This window comes from Stomoxys calcitrans, chromosome 2, assembly GCF_963082655.1.
Source record: "Stomoxys calcitrans chromosome 2, idStoCalc2.1, whole genome shotgun sequence".
In the NCBI taxonomy this organism is placed as follows: domain Eukaryota; kingdom Metazoa; phylum Arthropoda; class Insecta; order Diptera; family Muscidae; genus Stomoxys; species Stomoxys calcitrans.
In genome coordinates, this window is record NC_081553.1 from 207,637,909 (window position 1) to 207,650,460 (window position 12,552).

General features: G+C 36.4%; 7 protein-coding genes across 8 annotated transcripts; 3 read left to right on the plus strand and 4 right to left on the minus strand.

Moving 5' to 3' along the window:
• The first annotated feature begins 733 nt into the window (after positions 1 to 733).
• LOC106091008 (dnaJ homolog subfamily C member 30, mitochondrial) lies at positions 734 to 1,712 on the plus strand. Of its 2 annotated transcripts, XM_013257393.2 has the most exons (3): positions 734 to 1,143; positions 1,202 to 1,432; positions 1,514 to 1,712. In XM_013257393.2, the coding sequence occupies exons 1-3, from the start codon at positions 849 to 851 to the stop codon at positions 1,621 to 1,623; spliced, it is 636 nt and encodes a 211-aa protein (XP_013112847.1). In that variant the 5' UTR covers positions 734 to 848; the 3' UTR covers positions 1,624 to 1,712. The 2 variants fall into 2 exon arrangements, with proteins under 2 accessions (XP_013112847.1, XP_013112846.1); XM_013257392.2 differs by having other exon boundaries at positions 735 to 1,143; positions 1,202 to 1,712.
• Positions 1,463 to 2,771, minus strand: LOC106091007 (probable 18S rRNA (guanine-N(7))-methyltransferase). Its single transcript, XM_013257391.2, has 3 exons — positions 2,630 to 2,771; positions 2,535 to 2,572; positions 1,463 to 2,476 (listed from the first exon to the last, which is right to left on the minus strand). Exons 1-3 carry the CDS (start codon positions 2,666 to 2,668, stop codon positions 1,726 to 1,728), a joined length of 828 nt encoding a protein of 275 aa, XP_013112845.1. The 5' UTR covers positions 2,669 to 2,771; the 3' UTR covers positions 1,463 to 1,725.
• A 1,142-nt stretch (positions 2,772 to 3,913) lies between these two features.
• Positions 3,914 to 4,667, plus strand: LOC106090984 (iron-sulfur cluster assembly 2 homolog, mitochondrial). The gene is made up of 2 exons (XM_013257357.2): positions 3,914 to 4,076; positions 4,131 to 4,667. Exons 1-2 carry the CDS (start codon positions 4,033 to 4,035, stop codon positions 4,531 to 4,533), a joined length of 447 nt encoding a protein of 148 aa, XP_013112811.1. The 5' UTR covers positions 3,914 to 4,032; the 3' UTR covers positions 4,534 to 4,667.
• On the minus strand, positions 4,561 to 6,360 carry LOC106090983 (protein phosphatase 1 regulatory subunit 21). Its single transcript, XM_013257356.2, has 6 exons — positions 6,179 to 6,360; positions 5,766 to 6,116; positions 5,522 to 5,701; positions 5,179 to 5,462; positions 4,863 to 5,112; positions 4,561 to 4,805 (listed from the first exon to the last, which is right to left on the minus strand). The coding sequence occupies exons 1-6, from the start codon at positions 6,233 to 6,235 to the stop codon at positions 4,716 to 4,718; spliced, it is 1,212 nt and encodes a 403-aa protein (XP_013112810.1). The 5' UTR covers positions 6,236 to 6,360; the 3' UTR covers positions 4,561 to 4,715.
• A 298-nt stretch (positions 6,361 to 6,658) lies between these two features.
• Positions 6,659 to 7,377, plus strand: LOC106091005 (nuclear cap-binding protein subunit 2). The gene is made up of 3 exons (XM_013257388.2): positions 6,659 to 6,796; positions 6,860 to 7,077; positions 7,134 to 7,377. The coding sequence occupies exons 1-3, from the start codon at positions 6,746 to 6,748 to the stop codon at positions 7,327 to 7,329; spliced, it is 465 nt and encodes a 154-aa protein (XP_013112842.1). The 5' UTR covers positions 6,659 to 6,745; the 3' UTR covers positions 7,330 to 7,377.
• On the minus strand, positions 7,368 to 10,263 carry LOC106091004 (peroxiredoxin-5, mitochondrial). Its single transcript, XM_013257387.2, has 3 exons — positions 10,089 to 10,263; positions 7,933 to 8,067; positions 7,368 to 7,878 (listed from the first exon to the last, which is right to left on the minus strand). Exons 1-3 carry the CDS (start codon positions 10,185 to 10,187, stop codon positions 7,549 to 7,551), a joined length of 564 nt encoding a protein of 187 aa, XP_013112841.1. The 5' UTR covers positions 10,188 to 10,263; the 3' UTR covers positions 7,368 to 7,548.
• A 524-nt stretch (positions 10,264 to 10,787) lies between these two features.
• Positions 10,788 to 11,380, minus strand: LOC106091006 (ubiquitin-like protein 4A). Its single transcript, XM_013257390.2, has 2 exons — positions 11,272 to 11,380; positions 10,788 to 11,195 (listed from the first exon to the last, which is right to left on the minus strand). The coding sequence occupies exons 1-2, from the start codon at positions 11,317 to 11,319 to the stop codon at positions 10,863 to 10,865; spliced, it is 381 nt and encodes a 126-aa protein (XP_013112844.1). The 5' UTR covers positions 11,320 to 11,380; the 3' UTR covers positions 10,788 to 10,862.
• Positions 11,381 to 12,552: the final 1,172 nt, after the last annotated feature.

The following is a 12,552-nucleotide window of genomic DNA, read 5'->3' on the forward strand; positions in this document are numbered from 1 at the left end:
TAGATTTAGCTGTCTTTGTTTGTAGATTATTGCCATTCTATTTAGCTTTAAGTTCATTACATTTTACTTTGCTTGTTTGGTAGCCCAGGCAAGATTATTAAATAAAAAACACTATTTCACCGCGGTTTCTCTGTCTTTTTATTTTTTTTTTATTCTTGGGCTTTCACTCCACCTCCGGTAGCTTCGCTGTCCAAATCCAAAAGGAACGCTTCATCTTGGGGACTCTAGCCAGCTTGGCTTTGGTTGGTCTCCATCATGAAGTTGGTCTTCCAGCCGGCACCAACAAAACATATGGGGGCAGCCATAATAACAGGTTGGTGTCAGCTGGTTGTCTCCCTCTCCCTGATGAGGGCCAACCATAGCCAGTAGGTGTCGCTGGAGTAAGGCAAGTCACAACCAGGTGGCGCTGTAGTGCCATTATTCGGCGCACACCACAAACATTTGTGATTTAAAAAGGAATCGTGAAAAATATTCCTCCTTAATGGCCGGTACTATGTTCGTTTTTCACAGTTGAATATCTTTTTTTCGCGATTGCTTTTTTTAACCTTACGAAAATAGCAATTTTTTTTAAATTTTACCATAAGTAATGAAGGAATGTACTAATGAACGATGTCAGCGATTTTTTTTTTGCTTTAAAATTCATTATCTCAAAAAAGTAATCAGCGAAAAATGTCACGATAACCGTATATAGTATAGGCAATTAGAATCCGGTTTATCCAACAACCATTACGGCGTTTTGTTTTTTAACTCGGCATGGTAATTTGGTCAGCTGTTAATGTTTTTATTAATCGTCAGTAAAAATGATATAACAAAATAGCAACAAAAAATCGTATTTGTTTGAATGGACCATGTTGTCCACAGCAAGACCTCACCTATTCCTACGGAAAATATTGGCTATTACAAATTCTTCACGAAGTTCAAATATATCGACTAGTGCGACGAGGTTTGCAAATCACTATGCCGTCTTGGGCATATCGAAAAATTCCACTCAAGGAGAGATTAAGGCAGCATACTACAGACTTTCAATGCTCTACCATCCAGATAAAAATCAAGGGAGTGAGACAGCCGCATTAAAATTTAGAGAAATCACCCAGGCTTACGAAGTTTTAGGCAACTTTAGATTACGTAGATTATACGACAAGGGTATATAATTAAAAGAAAACATTTGATTATGTAGTATATAAAAATTAAAACATTGTAGGTATCATACACACTGCTGGCTCAGAATACGCAGAAAAGGCCCAAGAAGCTGCATCCCAAGAGGAAGTCGAAGAAGACCCATCAACAAAATTCTACAAGTCGCGGTTTAAAAAATCAACTGTTGCTGATAGTGAAGGTCGTTCACCCATATATGATTTTGATGAATGGTCACGGCAACATTATGGAACTTCTTTCCAACGTCGCCAGACGGCAAAACAAAAGTATGACCGAAGTAAGGCACAAGAAAAAGAATCCGCACTAATTCTGCAAAACGAAATACTTTTATTTGCTATTATGGTTCTATCCGCATTAGGTTATCTGAAATTCTATTCAGAAAGTTCGTATGATACACCCAAGGAAAAGGCTATTCGGTTAGCCGAGGAAAAATTAAAAAATGAATCAGAAAAGGATATTACAAGATAGTTCTACTCGAAGTTTAGCCAATTGTAGGTACAATTACTTAAGATTAAATGTGAAAATGTGATTGAAATAAAAATTAAATTGTTAAATGAGGACTATACGCATTTAGAAACGAGCACTGCGCTTACGCCCAGTGTATTTGGTATCCGGTCTGGTATCTTTTCCTTGTCTTCGTCTACGTTCCTTTTTGGCTAATATCCAATCACGGGATTTCTTAAGAGGCTTCCCTCTACTATCTCTCGACATTTCTCTTTTCTTTATATAACTAATGCGTTTTTCATCTTCTTCGTTGCCTAAAGCCTTGGGCATTGGCGCAGCTCCACCTGTCATAAGAACTAAAAAGTACTTTTTAGCTTTTGTAGAGTTAGGATAATCAACAACAATTCCTCCATAAAATCCTGCTTTCATCGCTTGTGTTGTTACCATTTCAATTTGATCAGCATTTTCAGGGTAAAACTGAAACACAGCACGAGCCGTCCGTGTCAAGCAAGCAAAGAGCGTAGAAAAAAATTTATACAATCGCTTGTGAGGATTGTGTGAAGTTTTATCAGCATTGCAAAGCCACTGTAGGGCAGATATTGAAATAGCTCCATCGAATGTACCAGGTTTAAAAGGCATTCCTTGACCCATATCGCCCAATATTAGATCTCCGTCTACCTCTCTTTCCACAGCTATGTCTAACATAGATTTTGAAATGTCCACTCCAATCCACATGTGATCATTATCTTCAAGAACGCTACCGGAAAGGCCCGATCCACAGCCAATATCTAGAATTAGATAGGGCTCATCTTCATCCAAGTTTAGTAATTCCAAAGCACGTTCGGCCATTTCAACCTGAATTTCAATAATTCGGGTGCTAGTGAAGTGGGATTAATGGCATAAATATTGACAAATTACAAAATCAAAATACACACTTGTTAGAGTATTTCTTGGCCTCATCATCGTTGTAGAACTAAAAGTAATTTATATGTTCACTAACTGTAATGAATTTTATATGTTAAAAACCTACGATCTCCGGTGGGGCAGAATGTTCCGGCCTTCTAGCCATAATTTCAATATTCCAAATATTTATTTTCTTTGTCCAATGCCAAAACACGTGTTGTTGTTTATGTTACAACCAAACATCCATGCCGAATAAAAGTTATTAAGGCGTTGTCATATAATTGCATCTAATTAGTGGCAAACGTTAAAACCAGTGTTCATTAAAGACGGATAAGACTCTTGCCCAGCTGATGAAATATTGCAATTTCAGAGTTATACACTCTTATGTCAAATGATTTGTTTAGATTTTTAATTTTTTTTGAACATTTTGTTGATTTTTTAACATTTTTAATGTTTTAGTTTATAATTTATACGTTTGTAATCACAAATCCTTTAATTTTTTGACAACTGCACGTGAGTATGCAAATAAAAACTAAAATGTCAATTTGACAGGAATTTCTACTTCCATCCCCACAAGTTTGTATCTTTGATTTTGCTGTTGTTGGGCAAGTGACGCTACCTTCTATAATTGTACAACGGTTAAAACATACCGTTATAATAAGAGGTTCAGCTGATAATTGCCGGGCGCGTTTACAGGCTGCGGATGATGGAATACGAAGTAGTTGTGGCAACAATCGCAGACAAACAGCGCTATCGAGTGGAGAGCGAAAGTCCGGATGGCATCGACCCTTGTTTAAATATTGAATGCCTCTGAACGGGGTTCACTTGCCTGTGATGTTTGGTATGAAAAGGTGATTAATTAGCGCATTTCAATAACGGATGCAATCACCTTCTTGAGGCGATCGGTCCTTTGGATCGGAGTGAGATTGCTCAAATGTAGGACCTTGATGAGGATCGCTACCTCCGCATGCAAATATATGGCTACAACAACATCATCAATAAATATATTTATTTGAGCACAAATGTTTTTATTTGTAGGTAGTACAAATAATTTTTTTTAGAGATATTTGATTTAAACTGTTTTTTTGCAAAAAAAAAATACTTTATATATATTCACGGTCTAAAACATAACGTCAAGTTAGTTGAAGTAGAGAATATACGAGAAAGAAAATAGCAAGAAAGAGAATGCAGACAAAAATCTGACATCTTAATACCGTCAAACCTGCCCGGCTGTTAACAGCTGTCCACGTGAGACCACCTTTTTAAATCCGCCTTGGGTTGAAAAGAACGTGCGGATATTTATCCCCCTCCATGTCACTATGGACATACACCTAATACATATATATGTGATGTGCGCTCTAAATAAAATATCACGTTACTATACGTGAAAACAAATATCCGATTTATTGCGTCGGGCAATCAGCTGTTTACCAGTTTTTTGACAAGTGATACAAAATTGTTTGTTTTGCTTAAATTTCTAAATTGCGTAAATACCGATTCTAAAAATTATATTATATGCAGTAACAAATTATGGCATGTCTTCTTAGGAACATTATGACGCCCACATACCAAAGGTAAGCAAAGCCCATTCAATACACAATGCATGATATACAATGTTAATTTTTTAGGTGCACTGCTTTAACACGAGCGCTAACAATATCGAAATCCCTGCAATCAACGGCAAAAGTCTCAGCCGATTCTGACCAAAGGCTTCTTGTTAGCGACTCGTGCATAAAACGACTAAAAGAAATATGTCAGGATGGAAGCTTTTTACGCATAACTGTGGAAGGAGGTGGCTGTTCCGGATTTCAGTATAAATTCGACTTGGACTCCAAGCTGAATGAAGACGATCTTCAGTTTGGCAAAGAAGAAGCTAAAGTTGTCATTGACAATGTATCTTTGGAGTATTGCAATGGAGCTACCGTCGACTACCATACGGAACTTATACGCTCCGGATTTCGAATGCTTGCAAATCCAAAAGCTGAACAGGGTTGTTCTTGTGGATCGTCTTTTGCTATTAAGTTAGACTAATTGTCAAATAATCACTACGTTGTTTCGTTCTGTAGTTTTACATTATTTAGTATATACAAAGGATTTAATAGTTTATAATTACACAATAGCCGCAGTCAAAGACTAGGCAAAATAAAAGAAGCATATTACATAAACACATGTACATTTTTCCCGGAATAATCGCCAGAAATGTATGCACACAGTTATTTACTTGCAGCCAATTGTTCGCTCAAACTTATCACCTGCTCCGTAAGAACACTTATTTGCTCGTCATAATTAACTCTGGTGGTAGTCTAAAAAACAAACATACACGTATTAAAGAGTACAAAGATGATATCAAAAATCCTTACCAAATCTTCTTCCAGTAAATGCAGTGCTTGATTAATACTTTCAATCTGTTCATCTTTGTTTTTCAGTTCTTGGGTAGCATTCTCAAGGCAGCCTTGTAAATGATCCACTTCGGTTTCCATGCTACTCACCTTGGATTCAGCCATTGCCCTATCTTTCAATAGTTGTTCCAATTTCTTACTTAAGTTATTAAATATTAATAACTCTTTGCTACATGGTATTGTTTGATTTTCCTTCCCAGAATCTCGTTTGCTAAGGAACAGGTACTGTTAATACAAAATTGGAGCAAAAGGAGTACTATCGAATGTTATACAAAACCTTTTTCCATCTGAGAATGATGGGATAACAGTCAGACCGGCCGCTGTTATCGTACTGCTACAAGAGGAATTTATTTTGCTTTCCTTACTAGCATTTGACTTTGTGTCATTTGTATGGATCGAATCGGCATAAAGTTTACTCAACTCATATTGAGACCGCCAATGAGCTACTTCTTGTTCTAAACTTTGAATACGACTTTCAACATTCACCTGATGAGAATTTTGATGATTATGCAAAGGTGTGTTTTCGCTTCCCGAAGCGCTTAGAGCATCTTCACTACCCAGCTAATGCATTGTATTTAAGTATCATCCCAATTAAGTGTTCTTACAAAGATCCAACTTACCATGCTGGCAGCTTCAACAAGTTTGGTTTCCAATTCTTGATTTCGGCATTGTAGCATTTCCATGTCTTTCCTTAATCGTTTCTCATTCTCAGCGTGCTCCACATTGCGCTTCTCCATAGTCTCTTCAATGTTCTTAATATGTTCAGCATGCAATTGGAGACTTCTTTCCTTATCGTCGATCTAAAATTATACCGTTCTAATAAACAACATTTACAGAACTTTCAAGTATATCTTTGAACCATACCATTGAGGTCAACTCAGCGTTTTCAATAATCTTTTTCTGCAGTTCTTCAAAAATCAATGCATCTTGGCTCATATCCGCGTTAGCAACACCTGGAACGTTTATTTGTTGTGTCTCATTTTTTTCTGTGAGGTGCCGCTTTTTATCTTTCTTGCGGGCTTCACTTGTTGCAAGTTCTTCTTGCAATGCTGCAACTCGCAATTCCAACTGTTTATTGCGAAATCCCAAGGAATCGATTTCTTGTTCACTTCGCCTGGCTTCAGTTTCCTTTTGTTTCAATTGGTCTCTAAGGTTCGAGCTTTTTATTTGTTCCTCTAATAGACCCTTCCTAAGCACCGAAGCTTGTGCTCGAAGCTATACAAAATAATTTATATTAGTTTCTATGGGCGTATTTGCAGTACATGACTAAACAATACCTTCGCATACTCGCTAGCAAGTTTTTGATATTTGTCTTCGGCAACAATACCTTCCATTTTATATGCCAATAAGTAACGTAATGCCTTGAGACATTTTCAGATTTTAAAACAATACTATTTTTTTTAATGCAAAGCAATAAATGCGAAAATGGATGGCCCACTTATATTTTTAATGTTAAGGGTAGATTAGTTGCTATCGTATTGCATGGAACGTACCTATCGACTGCATCACATCATGGCCAAGTAAATTTTCATTAAAAATATCAATACATATTCGTACTTACCAAATTTTTAAAATCTTTAATATTCACTTTAAAGGACTATTAGACTTTAACATTCACATAACTTTGCAATTTGCGATAGAAAATATTTCGAGCTTAGTACGTAAAACTTTACTATTTCACCTTACCTTTTTACGTTACGTCGGAATCACTAATAGGTGCTTTGATAGTTGCCAACCATTTCAATAGCTGTCATCAACACTGACCATAAACAGCAGTAGCGACATTATTTCAGCTATTGTATTATTATTTTTTTTAATAAAAAGGAATTTAAAAACAAAAGGCAATGTCCAGTAGTTCCATAGATTTAAGCTCATATCGTGATCAGCATTTCAAAGTAAGTCTAGAAAACGTACTTTTGGTTTGGTAGATTTTATAAACATTGTTGTTCCTCACAAAGGGCTCACGGTCTGAACAAGAACGATCTCTACGCGAATCATCCACATTGTATGTAGGAAACATGTCTTTTTACACAACCGAGGAACAAATACATGAGCTATTTTCAAGATGCGGAGAAGTAAGACGCATTGTAATGGGATTGGATAAATATAAAAAAACTCCATGTGGATTTTGTTTTGTAGAATATTACAGTCGCAGTGAAGCAGAGATGGCAATGAGGTTTGTTATGTTTTACTATATATATGGATTTCGTATTAAATGATTGCCACTTCTAGATATGTAAATGGAACAAGATTAGATGATCGTTTAATTCGTGTGGATTGGGATGCTGGCTTTATTGAAGGCCGCCAATACGGCAGGGGCAAGACTGGTGGACAAGTGCGTGATGAGTATCGCACGGATTATGACGCCGGTAGAGGTGGCTATGGGAAATTATTATCACAAAAACTAGAAATTGGACCCAAATGCTGATACCTCTTACATTAAAGACTTAATAAATTTACAAAATATACTTTCTAATTTGTTCCTTTAATTATTTTGCGCCAGCTATTGTTTTGGCATAGCTTGCTACAACTTGTATTTAAATGTTACAATTGATAATTTCTGTTTTGCTATAAGCAGTGAATGCTACATATATAGAGATATCATTTATATATTATTATATTTAATGGAAGCTTTGCTTGGTTTCCCTTATTTCTTGCCAATGTTATTTGCCAAGGAGCAGCTGAGACCAGTTCCATCTGGTTCTACATTAAGTTCTACAACTGAACCATTTTCAACTACCATTGAAAATCGCTTAGCACGTACACCTCCAAGTGGTGGCAAGTCAATGGTTAAATCCAATGCCTTGGCAAATGCTGCAGAAGGATCAGCCAACATACGAACTTTGCCACCAGCGTTGTGTTCCTTGCCCCAGGCCGACATAACAAAAGGATCATTAACGGAGACGCACACAATTTCATCAACTTTTTGTTGAGATTTTAGATTGTCTGCAGATGAAACATAGCCCGGCAAGTGGGTCTGCAAAAGGAGAATATTGTAGTAAAGCCTGCTTGAATATAGAGAAATAAATACCTTAGAACATCCAGGAGTAAATGCACCAGGAACACCAAATATAACCACCTTCTTTCCAGATGTTAGATCACCAGTATTGATTTTATTTGCTGGTGAATCTTCAAAAAGATCCACAGAGGGCAATTTTTCACCGACCTGAAAATAAGATTTTTTCAGATTGTAATAAAAAACAAATTAAAACAATATATAGCAAAAATTCAAGTTTTAATAAAATATTTGAGTTAATGAGATGCAATGAAACTCAATGCTAAGCGACATCCTTTTTATAGCCGATTCCGATTGGCTTGTCGCTAGGCAACACCTCGTTAAGGAGCAGTTAGGGGGAATACCCACTGCGGAAAAATGTTTCTAATATTCTTGTTTGTATTCGAATCCAGTCGCTCAGCCACATATTTTTAGGTATATACATTTATACCTTTGGCGAGCTTGCTCACCTACAGGAGCTTGACTAGGATCGCCCCCTTCATATGAAAATGTTGTTACGACAACAACAACAAGACCTCATAAGGTATATTCATATATTCTTTATCTATATTCTTATGTCAATCTAGCCATGCCAGCCGCTAGAGCGCTAACTCTCAAACTAGAAAAGCTAGCAGTTAGGGTCGTAAATGGGCCATATAAACGGATCTACCGATTATACTTCTTAAGCCTCTAGCGTAATTTTTATACACTTTGACCGAAATTTGTTTAATTCTCTACGATCACCAACAGTCGTCCTAAGGTTAGGTTTAAGTGGCAACTGCCGTTATCGCCCATCCATTGTGATACCACAGGAACAGAAGAAGGAAGATGCCTTCCAGTTCCTACCGCTGAACCAACAATTCTCAAAGAAATGAGAACCTTAAGTGTAACTCCTTCTGACTGGCAGTGTGCGACACACACACAGCAGATGTGCTATAGTCTCATCTTCAGCTTCTGCAAAAGTCGTAACGTGCAACAGTCGTCCTTAGTGTGGTCGGAATAGATCTATAATCTGATATAGTTCCTATATGAATCAATCTCTATTTTTTACTCCTTAAGCATATGGAGAGTACAATTCTTACCCATGGCAGCAGGTTGTACGAACCGGATTTACCCGTTGAGATCCTAACTTCCCCATCTGAAATCAAACTTGATTGAATTACATTCCATTGTGATTGACTATTTCTGTAGTTTTTGTGTTTGCCCTTCCTTAATGGAATGTTCATGGGCAAATTTGCATTTACATGTACTTTGTCGCTGATTTATGATATGAAGATAGCAATTAACGATTAATTCAAATGAATTTGTACTTTGTAATCGCCAGGGCCTGAAATGACAGAGCATTTCAATGAAATATTCTGAGTGCATTCGAATCTTGGCGAGCATCTCAGAAGCCGTTCCAATGGGCTTTCTTGCGTCCACCGTTCAGAAATAATGAAATCGATGTGGTCTGATCCCAATGAAATGAAAATTTGCCTACAGGAGTCATTTACTAGACCTGGTGGTGCTATGCAAATGTCTAATAAGATGCTGCAACCCCTAATTATGGTGGGGCGTGGAGCTACCAATCTGCTCTGCCAGAACCAAGCCCCTCTGTTCGTTACCTACGTAAAAATGCCATAGAACGTAATGCGAATTGAAGTCTCCTTACCAGGCTTTTATGGCCAGACAACAGATTTCTTAGCTGCGTCACAACTGCCGATAGTATATACACATTATACATCTGTATTAAGCTAATACCGGTCTTGACTGCTAAGGCCTTGCGCCTGGCCTAGGCGAGATATATCTACACTGCATCTTACGACGATGTTCGTGGTCAATTTTGCAATTTAATTTTCCCTTCAGTAGCGAAACAAGTGTACATGTAGTACAAAACCTTCGCAGTAAATTATCTGCAAGTGGATGGGACAAATATTCTGTCATAGGCAATTAAAGTAATTTAAGTAAGCAAGTGGATTGCAATATAAGTTTTGTCATTAACGCGATAAAATCTCTATTAAACACTAGATTTGGAGAAAATAAACTAATTTCCTTCTCTGTTAGACATACCTCCCAGGCCTGGGAGGCGTTGCACATACTTGACCTTAGATTTTTAAGTTTAATTGTTTACTTCCTTAAAAATTACATAATTCGTATAATATATATATTAAAAAGCAATCTGCCTTTATTTTTCACAATATTATCTAACTTACTTTTATGGGAGCCATTAATGTGTTCAACGACGTGGAGATTTGACGAATGGAGTTAATCTTCAACAGAGGGTTTTGGAATATTATGCGGCCAATTTGCATTTTTTGCTGCTCCTCTAACACTTCGCGTAAAACCTGTCCGGGTGCACTAAACTGACGTCAATTGCCCAACAACAAAACCTAGCAGTTTAAGTACTTATTGCCGTCAAAATCAGCTGATTCAGTGGTGTCAAACCAAAGTTTTTAAAAGGAAATTATTATAAGAAAATATCCTAAAAGAAACATTGAATGGATTTTTTTGTTAAATTTTTAAGCTTACTTATAATTCAAATTGGCATCTACAGAGATTGTTTAAAAAACATAAGTTCCTCCGCTTCTTTGACAGTACTGTGTACCACCAATGTATAAGATGACATTCAGCTGAATGTTGCCATTGTTCTTGTTTGTTAAAATTTAACGCACATAGCAGGTACGTCGGCAAGAACGTTCGATAGAATATTTCATATAGAGTAATCACTATATTATGAAATATATTCTATTATTCATTATATATATACATAAATATATATTCCAGCTATTGCCGAAATCGTGATTTGGTTTTGTTTGTGTTTTAGCACATTCAGTTAAAAAAAGAGATGTTTACAAGAAATTCCTAGCAAACACGTTACGCTTGCACAGACCAAGCATCGCTATACATACATATAGGTGTTTTAATATATAATTTTATTAAAAAAATAGAGACACAATTTGCACATATTTGACAAGAAAGAAATCCAACTATGGTATTTGCTGTTCCGCTATACGTTCTATGTCGTCCAGGCTGAATTCTTTCAGCTTTTTATCAAAGTCCATCATAAACTCTTTGGTCAGCTGCGCTGATTGATTTTCATTGTAATATTTACGAAATGAGCGGTGTATAATATCTTTAAGGTCTTGTTTTATCACAATTAAATTCAATTTAGTACCATCTTTAATATTTGGGTAAGCAGATATGGGTTGATCATCATTCAACGTTCTGCCGAGTATTAATATTTTTTGGGCACTCAAAGGTATGTTTAGTTTCTTTTCTATTTCCTGCTTGATCTGATAAATGGTGGTAGACGAGGTAACCTGAGTGAAGAGAAACAAACCAATTGGTAATCACTTAATATCTATGGCAAAACAACATTTAATAACTAATTCTTACATCCAAGCTACAATCTTGTCCTTTTAGAACTTTAATTATTATTTGCATTCTGTGTTGATTTACAGATTTGTCAAGAAGCTCGCTCGCTCATTAAATTGCACAAATACGTATTCGCTTGTGTGAATACGTTACGTTACGTATTCGTTTGTTACGAAATAAATAAAATGCCAGACGTTCACGTAATATTTAGGATTATATGAATATATCGATTGATTTTATTGTTATATTTATCGTCAATAAAAAAAGTCAACAACAAATTCAAAACAAATCTTAAAGGCTCTATCACACTAAAGCTGAGAATTTTGTTCAGCTTTTCAGGCGGAATGCTGTCAAAATCCATATAAAAAAAGTCGGCTAAAAATAGGCGGAAAAGTAGTACTCTGCTTATAGCGAGGAAAATGGTAAAAAACTACTATAGTGGCAACATTTACAACTATTGTTTGTTTTATTGGTTACAGTGGCTCGTGTTTAATTTTTACAATAATTTAATGCACAATAAGTGCAGATAAAGAAACGTGTTTTGTTACGGAAGCAAAATCATTGGAATGCTGTCAAGTTTCGCTCGCGAAACAATTGAAAATTTCAGCGGCTATTCCAAAAGCAGAATAGAATACCAACCCTAATAGCCTGTTTGAGGATGTCGAACAACAATACAGACAAACAAACAACAATCGCTTCAAATTCTTTGCCAATGACGCGATCAAAATAATACCACGCGGTATTGGCAAAGTACCGTCTTTTTTCTATAAATATATTGAAGCAGAGTTCATTCGGCCCACTTCGTGAACATTTAATTACATTTGCAATTAAAATTATACGAAATTTATCCTGATGCAGCGGCATGTCGCTACTATTTTGCTCACATAACTCAATACCACTGGTATCTTCGTCACCATTTCTATATGGTGCGTTTTGACAGTTGTTCGTGTGAAAATTCGATGTCAGTATTAGGCTTATTTTCTTTGTCACCATATTTTTATAGTGAGTTTTGACAGTTGTTTGGCCGAAAAATCGAAATCAGTACTAGGCTTTAGACTTTTCGCCCGATCTACTGTCAAAATAATTCATAAAAAAGGTGGGCATGACATAATTACCAGGTAGTGTACCGTAAACAGCTGAGTACAACAAACAACAACTGAGTACTCCCGAATTGCACTGTCTGTCAACGAGCTTTGGTTATGTGTGTGTATTATAGTTAAGAACTATACACACAAAAACAACGAAAAATGGCGCGAACTAGTAACATACACAAAATGAGAGTTGCACTAATCACTGATTTTG

Excerpts from the sequence above, each read along its gene's own strand:
- LOC106091007 (XM_013257391.2), bottom strand. The coding sequence starts at position 2,668 with ATGGCTAGAAGGCCGGAACATTCTGCCCCACCGGAGATC. Across the intron at positions 2,573-2,629 it reads ATTCTGCCCCACCGGAGATC|TTCTACAACGATGATGAGGC; the intron begins GTAGGTTTTTAA and ends AATTACTTTTAG. Across the intron at positions 2,477-2,534 it reads GCCAAGAAATACTCTAACAA|CACCCGAATTATTGAAATTC; the intron begins GTGTGTATTTTG and ends CCACTTCACTAG.
- LOC106091006 (XM_013257390.2), bottom strand. The coding sequence starts at position 11,319 with ATGCAAATAATAATTAAAGTTCTAAAAGGACAAGATTGTAGCTTGGAT. Across the intron at positions 11,196-11,271 it reads GACAAGATTGTAGCTTGGAT|GTTACCTCGTCTACCACCAT; the intron begins GTAAGAATTAGT and ends CTCTTCACTCAG.
- LOC106090983 (XM_013257356.2), bottom strand. The coding sequence starts at position 6,235 with ATGGAAGGTATTGTTGCCGAAGACAAATATCAAAAACTTGCTAGCGAG. Across the intron at positions 6,117-6,178 it reads TTGCTAGCGAGTATGCGAAG|CTTCGAGCACAAGCTTCGGT; the intron begins GTATTGTTTAGT and ends TATTTTGTATAG. Across the intron at positions 4,806-4,862 it reads ATTTACTGGAAGAAGATTTG|ACTACCACCAGAGTTAATTA; the intron begins GTAAGGATTTTT and ends TTTGTTTTTTAG.
- LOC106091008 (XM_013257392.2), top strand. The coding sequence starts at position 849 with ATGTTGTCCACAGCAAGACCTCACCTATTCCTACGGAAAATATTGGCT. Across the intron at positions 1,144-1,201 it reads ACGTAGATTATACGACAAGG|GTATCATACACACTGCTGGC; the intron begins GTATATAATTAA and ends AAAACATTGTAG.
- LOC106091005 (XM_013257388.2), top strand. The coding sequence starts at position 6,746 with ATGTCCAGTAGTTCCATAGATTTAAGCTCATATCGTGATCAGCATTTC. Across the intron at positions 6,797-6,859 it reads ATCGTGATCAGCATTTCAAA|GGCTCACGGTCTGAACAAGA; the intron begins GTAAGTCTAGAA and ends TTCCTCACAAAG. Across the intron at positions 7,078-7,133 it reads GAAGCAGAGATGGCAATGAG|ATATGTAAATGGAACAAGAT; the intron begins GTTTGTTATGTT and ends TGCCACTTCTAG.
- LOC106091004 (XM_013257387.2), bottom strand. The coding sequence starts at position 10,187 with ATGCAAATTGGCCGCATAATATTCCAAAACCCTCTGTTGAAGATTAAC. Across the intron at positions 8,068-10,088 it reads CATTAATGGCTCCCATAAAA|GTCGGTGAAAAATTGCCCTC; the intron begins GTAAGTTAGATA and ends TCTTATTTTCAG. Across the intron at positions 7,879-7,932 it reads TTACTCCTGGATGTTCTAAG|ACCCACTTGCCGGGCTATGT; the intron begins GTATTTATTTCT and ends CTCCTTTTGCAG.
- LOC106090984 (XM_013257357.2), top strand. The coding sequence starts at position 4,033 with ATGGCATGTCTTCTTAGGAACATTATGACGCCCACATACCAAAG. Across the intron at positions 4,077-4,130 it reads ATGACGCCCACATACCAAAG|GTGCACTGCTTTAACACGAG; the intron begins GTAAGCAAAGCC and ends TTAATTTTTTAG.